Source organism: Diorhabda sublineata, chromosome 10 (genome assembly GCF_026230105.1).
Source record: "Diorhabda sublineata isolate icDioSubl1.1 chromosome 10, icDioSubl1.1, whole genome shotgun sequence".
Taxonomy (NCBI): Eukaryota; Metazoa; Arthropoda; class Insecta; order Coleoptera; family Chrysomelidae; genus Diorhabda; species Diorhabda sublineata.
Window position 1 is genome coordinate 10417495 of NC_079483.1, and position 12525 is coordinate 10430019.

A 12525-nucleotide genomic window follows, 5' to 3' on the forward strand; every position below is an offset into this window, starting at 1 on the left:
CACCCCTCGCATAGTTTAAGTCATATCTTACCAACTAAAGTCAGCTTGTAGGGGTTGATACAACGATGTCTTCTTGTAAGCCATTAGAATGTGGAGTGACCCAAGGCTCAGTACTAGTCCCTATTTGGTTTTTTCTGTTTATCAATGACATCACCTATCTTGACATCAGCGGTAAAATATGTCTTTTTGCAGAGTAGTATCATCTGCAAGATGACACTACTTTCTCTTGGAACAACCCTGTTCTCACGGCACTTTATAGGTATTAATAATTTCCATTTATAGTTGAATAATTCCGTATTTAGTTTGCGGTACCCCGAAAACTGTTTTGTTTTCATCTAATCGTTTATTATAACAAAATACTGCACCCTAGAACTTCATCTCTAAGTTGTAAATAAGTAAATTGGCCTCATATAAAACATAAATATTATACAGGAGGTAAACCATTCAGGATAATAAACATGCACGCTAGTTTAGATAACTCCTGATATAACCCGACTACATTGTTGTTTGATTTCCTTGGAGAAACTGTTGTTGCCTGGACAATAATAAGACTGTACAATACTCAGTTGAAATTAATATTCCTTAACATAGTCTCTCTTATTAAAATAAACTAGAGGGTCAGCTTGGGTTGGGGTGGATAAAAGTCGACGACATATTTTAAGTTTATGTTGCATCATCATTTAATTTAACAACAGTATGAACGTTTTGGTATAAAAAACAAATTTTTGTTTGAAAAGTTGACAGAAATGATACTATTGTGTACTATTTTGGACGTGTTGTTTGAAAAGGATCAAGTTTTTATAGCTTTAAGTAAATACGAGGGTTGCTACTCAATTTTTGAGATAGACAAATAAGAACAAATATTTATAATTGGATATAACTTTATTGTTTTTCGAAATATTTCCCATTGAAATCAATACACTCAATTTGAACCAATTGACGATTTTTTCCACTCCGATTGAGATACCTCCGAAACGTGATTTGAACGCATCAACCGCTTCTTCAGGTGTGAAAAAATGTTGACATCGCAATTTATTTTCGATCTACGAAAATAAGAAGAAATCAATTGGTGCCAAACGAGGACTATACGGCGGATGACCTTTCAATTCGATGTTTTGACTGTTCAAAAACGTTTTTGTTTGAACAGACGTGTGAGAGTTCGCGTTGTCGTGGTGGAAAATAATTCGTCTGCTGTGTTTGGTTTCCCTGATTTTTTCGAACACTTCTGGTAAACAAATGCTGGTGTAATTATGTCGAAAAAACAGACGACCATATTCAGTCGCTGTCTCTTCCTCTAATGCATTCCACATTTATACTATACGATCTGTCAAAAAGTTCTTCCGGGGTAACTTGCGGTCTCTTTCCTTAGATAGTTTTCTTGAATGCCCTTTTATCTGTTGTATTCAAATGGAAAATGTCCAAATCGCAAGTGTAGATATGTGTAAGAATTTTATAGGTTTCTATTAAGTATCCTCTAAAGCGACGGTCTCTGAAAGTGGGTAAGGCAAATATTCTTAGGCGTTCTTCATAGCATAAATCTCTCAGCAGAGGAGGTATTTTAGTAACCCTTCGCTCTAAAAGTTCAATATCTTTCACAAAATATGCGCAAATTCAAGCTTTGGTATTATATACGTTTGGTAAAGTTTTATCATCTCAACTGAGTGATCCTTAAAAGCTTTTTGTACTATATAAGTGAATGAATTGTCTTTCTTGACTATTTGGTTAATATGTACATCCCATTTCATGTTTTCGATCACTATAACTCCAAGATCATATTGCTGATCAACTGTAATAATATCCACACCTTTTAGTGTATAAGCTCTTCTGGTATTGTTTGCACAAATGGTAGGACACTGCATTTTGTTTCATTAAGCTTCATTTTCCAGGTGTTTGTTCATTCCTCTACTGTGTGTAAGTCTTCTTGGAATAACTGCCGCTCAGAAGCAGACTTGGCAAAAATCTTTGTGTCACCAGCAAAGAATGCTATATTTGTTTTAATAATCACAGCAAGATCACCAATGTAGATCACAAAGAGAAGGGGGCCAAGAACAGACCCTTGAGGTACTCCACTAAGAATCTCGTACTTGGTTGACAAAGTACCATTTGCTTTCATTTGGAACTGCCTAAGCTGGAGAAAGCATGAAATTAGGGCAAAAATATTTCTGATCATTCCCTCTCGTTTAGTTTCGTGTTGATATGCATAGATCCATGATTCTTGTAAAGGTCTTTTGGAGCAACGCGTTTAAATGTTTTCAGCATTTCTGTGCATAAATCGACGAGGTTTTTTTTGAGCGATTGTCAGATTATGAGGCATCCAACGCGAACACATCTTTTTGACAGCCAAATGTCCAAATATCCCAGCCATATTAGTCTTGTGAATCTTATAATTTTGCGAATTTCTTGTTCATCATATTCAGCATCTACGTTTCGTTTGCATAAAGTACAGTCCGTGTGATGACTGTCTAATATGAAGTTAGGTTTTTTTGAGATATGTTCTTGTAAATTAGTACTTTCCTCGAATTAACCTTACTTCTATGTATTCTTCCTCATCGCCATTGTCTTTGATAAGTGTTCCAAGATAGATCTAACAGTTGATATGTTCGAATTCAATTGATCAATATTCATAACTTGTGGAATGCGTCATTTTCATGAACTTGGATTTCTCCTCGTTTATTCTAAGGTTTTACCTTTTTCATTTTTTTTGGTTGATTAGATATCATCTGCAACTGTGTTATCTTTGTATTTAGTGTTTTCTGGTTCTTTCTACTATCCATTCAAGTATCATGTTGAACAACATAGTAGACCGAGGATCTCCCTATTTTAGTCCTATATATAATATAAGGAGAAGAAAAATAAAATTTTGTTGCACTGTGGTCCAACCTACCCTAATTGAGAAAAGAATATAGATTTAAATTCCATATTTTTATGAATATTATGAGAATTACATGAAATTCAAGTCGACCTATCTCATGTTTTCTGTTATTTCAGTTGGACGCTGCTGCTGAAATATCTTTTGGTCATCATGAACAACATTTGAAATATTAAAATATCCACTAGTGAGACATATTCCCTTCTGAATTTCAGCCTAATGGACATCAAACAACGAGGGTTTTACTAGGGAATTAGGGTTACATTAAATATGTAAATTCTACTTATTGTTTTACATTCTAAACACAAAATATTTTGTATACACTATCATAAACCCCTAATAATTAATCCGGATTAGATAGTTATTTATTACAAAAATTCTCTAATCGAAATTCTAACCGTTCATTATACAGTATGTTTATAAATTAATGCACAAATTGGCCGTATTAGCGATAACATTAGAAATATGCTTCTACAAATTCGCATGAGGTGTCTATACAGAAAAACTGGGAAAGTATTGCGGGATATTTCCAGATGCTACAAAATTTATTATCTCACTCGACTATTAATGGATTTTTCCAGCGATCAAATGATATGTGCCAGTACTCAAATGATAGTTACCAGTATTTAAATGATATTTATCAGTATACAAATCATATTTGTTAATAGTTTGCTATTGAACCTTGAATCCACATCATTAAGTAATGATTAAGCCAAGATATTTGAATTCCGTAAACCTTTGTCTCAAATATCAAGTGTATATTATCAGTGCATGCAAAAATTTGCAGATCTTAGTTAAGATTTGTTCTCTCTCGATTGAGAATGGAAAAATGTTATTTTCCAGTATTCAAATGATATTTTTCAAAAATCAAATGATATGTGCCAGTATTCGAATGATATTTGTCAATATTTAAATTATATTTTCCAGTATTAAAGTATATTTGCCAGTATTAAAATGATATTTGTCAGTATTCAAATGATAATTACCAGTAAACGAATAATATGTACCAGTATTCAAATCATACTTGGCAGTATTCAAATAATATTTGTCATTAATATGACATTGGAGGTTAAATCTACATCATCAAGTAATGATTAAGCCAAGATACTTGAATTCCATAAACCTTTGTCTCAAATATCAAGTGTATATTATCAGTAAATGCAAAAATTAGTTGAGATTTGTTCTCTCTCGATAATGAATGGAAAAATGTTACTTGTCAGTATTCATGAGATATTTGCCAGTATTAAAATATTTGCCAGTATGCAAATGATAGTTACCAGTATTAAATTTGTGAATCTCAATTAATATTTATGCTCTTTCAACTATAAATGAGAAAATGTTATTTTCCAGTATTCAAAAGATATTTTCCAGAAATCAAATGATATGTGCCAGTATTCAAATCATAATTACCAGGATTAAAATGATATTTTTCTGTATTTAAATAACTTTTGCCAGTGCTCAAATGATATTTGTCAGTATTTAAATGATATGTACCAGTATTCAAATGATATTTGTCAGTATTTAAATGATATGTACCAGTATTCAAATGATATTTGGCAGTAAAGAAAGTTTTTGTATATTTGTTAACTATTAAACAGTTTATATTAGAATCCAATTACTTTTTGGATAAATGTCTGAATTGATTGCACTATAAAATCGCTATAAATACGAATCACTATTTGCAATTGTGGGATTCATCGATGAGATCAAAATTTTATTAGATAGATGAAACATATGTAGAACGGAAATTTAATAAACGAATGAATCCTCACAGTGAACTTAGAAGAAAAAACAGAGAATGGAGAACTATTAATGGTTATAGCATATGGACCATCTGAAGATAATAAAACAGAAGTAAAAGACAAATTCTTTGAAGATCTTCAAGGAATAATGGACGTCAGTAACTGTGATATAATAATATTCGTCAACGGGAATGGTAGCTTGAGAAAAGAGAATAAAGGTATCGAATAGTGTATGGGAAAACAAGGAGAAGAGATAAAAAATAAGAACAGTGAAAGAACAATAAACTTACGAGAATGGTCCCAGAAACACCTCGCCTGATTTAGAGATAGCGGTGGTTGCTTAAAAATACCACTGTATTAGAAAATGCACAATCTATACAACATATATTTGGCAGCCATTAATGTGAACGTTTTCAGTGATTTTGTGAACATGGAACATGGATTCTACTCAGAATGAGACTGCTCCTTCTTAACAACAGTTAAATATTGGATAGCAGAGTTTAAACGAGGCGAAGACCAATGAAGACCCAAGAAATTTATAGAAAACCAAGATAAGTAAAATATTAATTTAGACAAGAGAAAACCATAACAGAAGAGGTCCAAAAGTAACCACTACCTACTAGAGGTAAAAGTTAGAAGATTAGTTGAAGCACAAAAACAAAAATCATGACGAGAATTTGGAGAGATGACTAACGCCTACAAGGAAAAAATATTCTTAGGGGCCATTAAAAAGAGAGAAAATTCAAATTTAGAATTAATTCAAAACAAAGTCTAATAATAATTGAGATGGTTTGGTCATGTTATGAGAATGGAAGAGGAACGATTAATACGGGAGATATATGAAGCACAAACCTCGAAAAATCGAGGGAAAAATGGCAGCAAATAAAAAAAAGACACAGAAAAGAAAAGAATAGAAACTGCTGTGGAAAACTATGGAAACAATTCTAGTATCTCAAATAAAAATCTTCCTGTGCTAACCACGTGTAATAACTTTATCTCAGGGCGAAATTGTCAACCATGGTTGTCATTGTAATTATCGTTTATTCTTTCATTTTCCAAATTTCATAAAAAGTGTGAACGTTTTGTTCCGAATTCTATTTAATAATTCATGTTTTCTCCAAATTTTCATGTACAAGATTTCATATTAATCTTAATACTTTAAAGAAAAATTCTTTTCGGTTCGCCTGGATTGTTTTACACTCTTGACAATTGTCTTCGAGACGCATTAGAGAATGGTTTTGATCGCATTCAGCTCGAATCGAGCTTTAGGGGATTAATATTTTTCTTATCCACTTCTCTTGAGAAATTCGTTTCGTTTTTCATTATTACTTAAATATTTGTACAAGTACAGAGATGTGGGAAGATTCAATAACGACTTCAATGTTTATTGAATTGAATTTCATTTTGTTGAATTACTCAACCGTTGATATTTATTTTATTGAACTGGAGTGGATTTTAATAGTATATGAAACGAGAAAATGAAATTATATTATTCGAGGTAACCTCTAATAGAAATTGAACTGTTTATAATGAAGCTCCGGGGAAATATTTTGAAAAATTGTAATGAGAGATACCTGAGAATTATTTACAGTTTTCTATGTACACAGATTTCCTTATTTTTCGGTTTTTTGGTACACTCAAACTTTCTCTATTAGGTTGTCGTTCAGAATCAAATTTTATAATCAAGATTTCACATCAGACGATCGCTTTTAAAGATCATATTTGATGCAATTGAAAAATTTATTAATATATTGTAAATTCATGGATATAATTATTATATGAAACATCTATATACAGAGTGTTCCTTGCTTAACTCGATAAAATTTATGGTTTAGGAAATATTTACATTTTAAGATCGTTATACATGCCAAGAAAACCGTTCGCCATAAAGAGACATTCTGAAGAAAATTATCCATTGAAAATACTTAAAAGAGGTTTAAAACTCAATCAAGCATTTCTACTTGAACTACATAATGTCGAATATCGAGTTATTCACTTATTCAAAAAATTTTAATGTAGAAAAATTTAGTTGGTTAGCCTACAACTGAACAAATAAAAACAAAAAGAAAAACTATAATAAATTTTCGAAGTGGGCACCCTGCACTTCTACACACTTCTGGAATCCACGGAGAATATTTCTTGGAAGAGTATTCCAAGATTCTGCCTTATAGCGTCACTATGGAAGTTTCTTCTATCGACCATTTCGTTCTTTGTGTTTACCGGTGTTGCATTTACCAAGATTTTAAGATATCCTCACAAAAACAAATCAATAGTATTTATTTCAAGAGAACGTGGTGGTCGTACAAGTGGACTTCCTCGACCATTATACCTGCTCACACATTAACACAAAATCGATGTTAATTCTTTGAGATTGAATAAAGGCAAGTCCATTCACGCTCGTGTTTGATGCTTAAATGTTTTTTTTTATTTACCGATCATCATCAATGGTAATTTATGGTTTCCGGCGGCATTACTATATGCCATCAATGTGACTCGTTCCTTGCTCATTTTAAGCCCGGATTTTTTCCTGTGAAACTAAACTTTTGTTTGGAAACGCCTCAAAATTTAATCCGATTTTGTCAGCATTGTAAATCTACTGAGGAGAATATGCTCCTTCAGTAATAATAGCCGTAAACTCATCCAGATTAGCTTGTGCCGCAGCTTTATTTGAAGATAATTGCTCTCCAGTTATTGTCGGATGCCATGACGAACTTTCCAATGGTTCAACCACCCTTTGCTTGAAGTAAACGATTGATCACCATTCATTAAATTGTTCAGTTGCACATATTTTTCTTAAACAAGGATGGCCAAACCATAAATAGAGAGCTTCATCGACTTGTTTGATGTTTGGCGATTTTCAAGAATTTGGCTAGACAATGATGCAAAGCTTGGTACGGTTTTTTTGTAATCAGAAATTGTAGTCTTGCTTACTCCAAATTCTATTGCTAGTTTTGAAGCAATCTCGCCTTTCTCTCGCGGTTCAACACCTCGGTAACATACCACGTTTTGTCAATTCTTTCCTTTGTCCTGTTCCTGGAATTCATTCCTCTGCATGTTTTCGGAATACGAAGAATTATTTTTTCACATTTAGCATTAGAATAATAAAATTTAAAGGTAGAGAAATGCTTTGTTATTTATAAAAATGTACAAAAACGACGTTTAATCAGAATCTTTTTCTTTTGAAAACGATTGTTCCGTTAATCCGAATAGAATCCCAATGAATCCCAATAGATCCCAATCTTGAATATTGATTTGACTTTGGACACAACATATCTAACCTATTTGCGAATCGGTAATTATTTTTTATTTGTTTTTCCGTGAAATTTTAAAATTTAACTGATATGTTACTGATTTGGATCACTTTGGATGTTATTTTTGTTCGTTCTCATCCCAGTATTCAGTATTACACATAAAATGGGTCGTTATAAAAGAGACGTTGGAAGCAGTAATTACTGCAATTACACCCCAGTACATTTAGAATAATTCGTTCAACTTACTAAGTCGGGTGTAATGTCTCAAAGACTAGATTCCGAAAGATATAAAATACCTCGATCCACATTGCAAAATAAGGTGAAGGAAGTACACAACAAAACTCCAGGTGGTCAGGCTACCTTGTCACTTGAAGAAGAAAGAAAAATCGAAGCATATATTTTAGAAACATCGACATAGGGCGTAAATATAAGGAGATTTGGAGATAATGTTCTTGGAACTGAATGGATAAGACTGTTGTTGAAAAGACATCCAGCATTGACACAACGATTTGCCGCCAATATAAAATCCATTCTAGCTGCTATTTCAATTGATGTCATTAATACTTACTCTGACAATTTAGAAAGAGAATTGGAGGGGGTTCCACCAGAAAATATTTGGAATTACGATGAATCCAACGTATCCGACGACCCAGCCAATAAAAAAGTCCTCACAAAACGGGGTTGCAAATATCCTGAACGTATCTTAAACTCGTCCAAACAATCATCAAGTGTCATGTCGTGTGGAAATGCTTAGGCACAGTTGTACTTCCTTACGTAGCTTATAAAATATAAAAATATGTCGCCAATCCTGGGAAAAAAATCGGGAGAGAAATGTCAATGTAATAGCTGGAAGAAGTATTTCAATCGGCGACATTCAAAAACAACCAGTTGCGGGTCCTAGTGGTGTCGCTATCTCGTGACTCCGACAGCTGTGTTAATATTTCCCTTCAATCGGAGAGAGACCAAAACTTCAGAGAGCTTAAAAGCGAAAACGAAGACACAAAAGAAAATACAAGAATTGGATGTAACGAAGAACTCAAAATCGGAAAGTTTGTTTTTATTTGAGAAAAAGATTTATCCTGGAAATATCGTGGGAATTATTCAGAAAAATGTGAAGGAATCTAAAATAAAATCTCTTCCACCTAGTGGATTATTTCAGTGGAAATAGCCCACGCCAGACGACGTTATCTGGTACGCAGAAGAAGAGATTTTGCAGGACATAGAGGAACCCATGGAGATTTCTTCAAGATACCGGAAATTGAAAAATACTCGTCCGAAGCTAGTCCTAGCTACAGTTTGGAATGTCTCGATTTTTTTACCAAAGAATGTTATTTAATGTCATTTTCTCGACCAAACATTGTAAATTTTATTTACTATTCTTTTATTTTGCAATTAAAATGATTATAAAACATTTTGTTCCTCCAATTATTGGTATGATTATATGCCCAAAAGCCTGAAAAAGTGACACAAACCTATTTGGAAATCATAACCATGGCCAAATTTACTTATATCCCTGCCGTGTCCTTACGTTTTCTAAATATAAGAATGTGTGGCCAAAGTAACCCAACTTGTCTGTCTGACTTTGGCCACCCAATTTAAAAAAATAGATTTATAAATCATACGGCTTCTTGCTAGTTTCAAAGTACTAATATAGACCTACAAAATAAAACTAAGAACAAACATTTATAACATTTGGTTTAAACGTTATGACAATGTAAAGATTAAAAATGGACCAAAGTGACCCAGACTGATCTGCAAGCTCGCAATAAAAAAAGTTTTAATTAAAAAATAAACATAATGATTTGATACCTTAACCTATCTGGAATAATACAAAAAAATAAATAATAATAATAATAATAATAAAATCGTTTCACTTAGATTTTAATCTATGAAAAGAAGAAGCGAATTTAATGTCATCAGTTTATCCACTGATTTTGATATTATCCAATTTTTAATATTGTGGCCACGTCGCAAGAAATGCCATTCAGTACATTGGCCTTGTTCAACAAAACTTTTGACATGGACTCTAAAACATTGTTGCGATATTCAAACTGTGATGTTAGAGATTCGAAAACTGATTCAACGGACACGAGTATTGAAGCAACACATATACACTGAATAATTAGTTCAATATTTTGATGTGATCCTTTACTTGATAAAAGTATTTTAATAATATCAATACTAGATAAGAGTTTAAATTCATTTTCACGCAGAATGAATCGGCTCACATAAGCTGCGACGCGATGCCAGACAGCACGCGGCTGAGAGAGAAAAAGTTCTGCTTTGCTTTCTTCGGCGGTGGCAAATTTTTGGCACAAGTATGATAAGCCACCCCACAATAATCATCACGAAACTCTATACATAGACTATCATGATACGAAAAATCGATTTATCATATCTATTTTATGCGGAAACATTTACTTCTGGAGATACCGGAAGTGGTCATTATATCAGGAAGGCTAACAGATATCGAACCTTGGATAACTCTGTTCGATAAATCTCATCCAGATCTATCTGTGTGAAAAGTCGTGATGATTGACGCATGCACAGAAGAGTTTCTGTGGAAAAAGTATGCAAATGCATTATTTTCACGAAAAATCAATAGATGAAATGAAAATTTAGTCATTTTTGTTAGGTTAAGTTATGTTAGGTTAGGTTAGGTTAGGTTGTGTTAGACTCTGAAATAAAGGTAAACAAAAATAATTTTCTTCAATCAAATATTTTAATTGGACTTAAATCTATACTTTTACATTTGAAAATCTTTTTTGATTTCTTCTGTTAATGAAATGAATGGGTCTATTTTTGGTTCAGATTTACGATATATATATATTCTATGATTCTGTCCTCCCAATCTTCTGAAGGAACATGCCTATCGCGGAAGAATGCTCTCAGAGGTCTCCGGCTGGCCTCAATTCTTTGTGTATGAGTCCCGCTATCAGAAACAAATCTTTCCTTGTGATTGACCCACTCATGAAAGTAGCCTTCATTGCTAAGGCATCGATAGTCTAGTCAGCCATCTGTATGAATTATGCTTCATGGGGCGACGTGCTTTTTTTGATAAAAATGATGTATTTGCATACTTTTTTCATAGAAACTCTTCTATGCATGGGTCATTCATCAAGACTTTTAGTTTCTAAAATAGTTCTAAATTCTTCATCTTGTTTATTTTTCACAATGAATCAAAGATGACTATCAATTCCTACAGAAAATTAACCATATAGTATTGTTTGTATTCTCTTTAGGAAATAAGAATTCATTGTTGATTTCCAAGAAAGCAAATTGAAAAACCCCAAATCTCAACCCCACTTTCCTTTTGATGGTAAGAATATGAAGAGTAGCAGCCCTTGAGACATGAATAAATAATTGAAGCTCCTATGGGTTACAAAATAGTTTGTAGCAAATAACAGATGAATAAGATATTTCTGTTAAAGCCCTATTGTTACCCCCATGGATAGTTCTGAGACCCAACAGCAGCATATCGTTTCCTACAGTGATTAATTGCTCTACAAAACTAGTAGCATGAAGTATTTGTTCAATATTCATATATTATTTTGTATAGTTATTAATTCCTTTCATTAATAGCACTTACAAATATTAATTTAATTCACAAAGTTAGTTTTAATTGCAAAGTAATAATCTACAACAATTGCTTCAATAGATTTTATATTACTGAAAATAAAACAAAAACAAATATTTTTTTTTTACATTATTTATAACCATCACTTCCAAATTCATCCTCATTTTTCTTATGTACCTCTATGTTCACATAACTATTCCAAATCCCTAAAAACATTGATAATATCTACATTTTTTCTCCACCATCTTGGTATAATACTTACTTTACACTGTTTATATCAAGAAGAGGATCACACATTTCGAATATATTGTAAAACCTGGAACTTCTTGTAGCTATATCTTTAGCTGTCTCATTACTATTGTTTTTTATAGAAGGATCAATGAATGGATGCATAAGAAGCAGTTGTACAGTTTCAAATGAAGCACCATGTGAAGCAGCTATATGTAAAGGAGTCTGACCTATAACGATGATAATAAAAAAAATGTGATATTTTTTTTATGAAGCAGGTACCTCCTTGGGATAAGGCATTAACATCGGCACCATGTTGAATCAAAACTGCTGCACATTCTTTGTGATTCCACTGGCAACAAGAATGCAACGGTTGCCACTGCATTTCAGTTTCTGCTGCTATATTAGCTCCATTTTGTAGTAAAAATTCAACAATATCCACATTGTTGCTATAACATGCTCTGTGTAAAGGAGTATAACCATCTTTATCCGTTACATTTATTAAATTTGAATTAGATTCGATAAGTGTTTTCACTTGTTCCAGATTTCCTTTTTCGCAAGCATCCAGAATATTTTTTTGTAATTTTTCTATAAAAAAAATAGAATAATTAGGCAAAAAATGGGAACTGGAGACTTAACTCTATATAATAATTTTTATTTTGTATTATAGTACCTTTAGGATTTCTTGTAGTATCTATATCATTGAGATCATCGTCCCATCCACTAACTAAAAATCTCTCGTCATTCATTTTTAAATGATATACTATTTTTTAATATTTGAGAATAATTCTGATGATTGTAAACAAAAATATATGTATTTTTAATAGGTTATGCTCTCGATTCTTCACTTTTGTATAT

General features: G+C 32.5%; 1 protein-coding gene across 1 annotated transcript; it reads right to left on the minus strand.

Annotated features, from left to right (window-relative positions):
• Positions 1-11508: 11508 nt before the first annotated feature.
• On the minus strand, positions 11509-12486 carry LOC130449653 (ankyrin repeat domain-containing protein 49-like). The gene is made up of 4 exons (XM_056787602.1): positions 12341-12486; positions 11950-12255; positions 11702-11897; positions 11509-11645 (listed from the first exon to the last, which is right to left on the minus strand). Exons 1-4 carry the CDS (start codon positions 12414-12416, stop codon positions 11633-11635), a joined length of 591 nt encoding a protein of 196 aa, XP_056643580.1. The 5' UTR covers positions 12417-12486; the 3' UTR covers positions 11509-11632.
• Between the last annotated feature and the right edge of the window lie 39 nt (positions 12487-12525).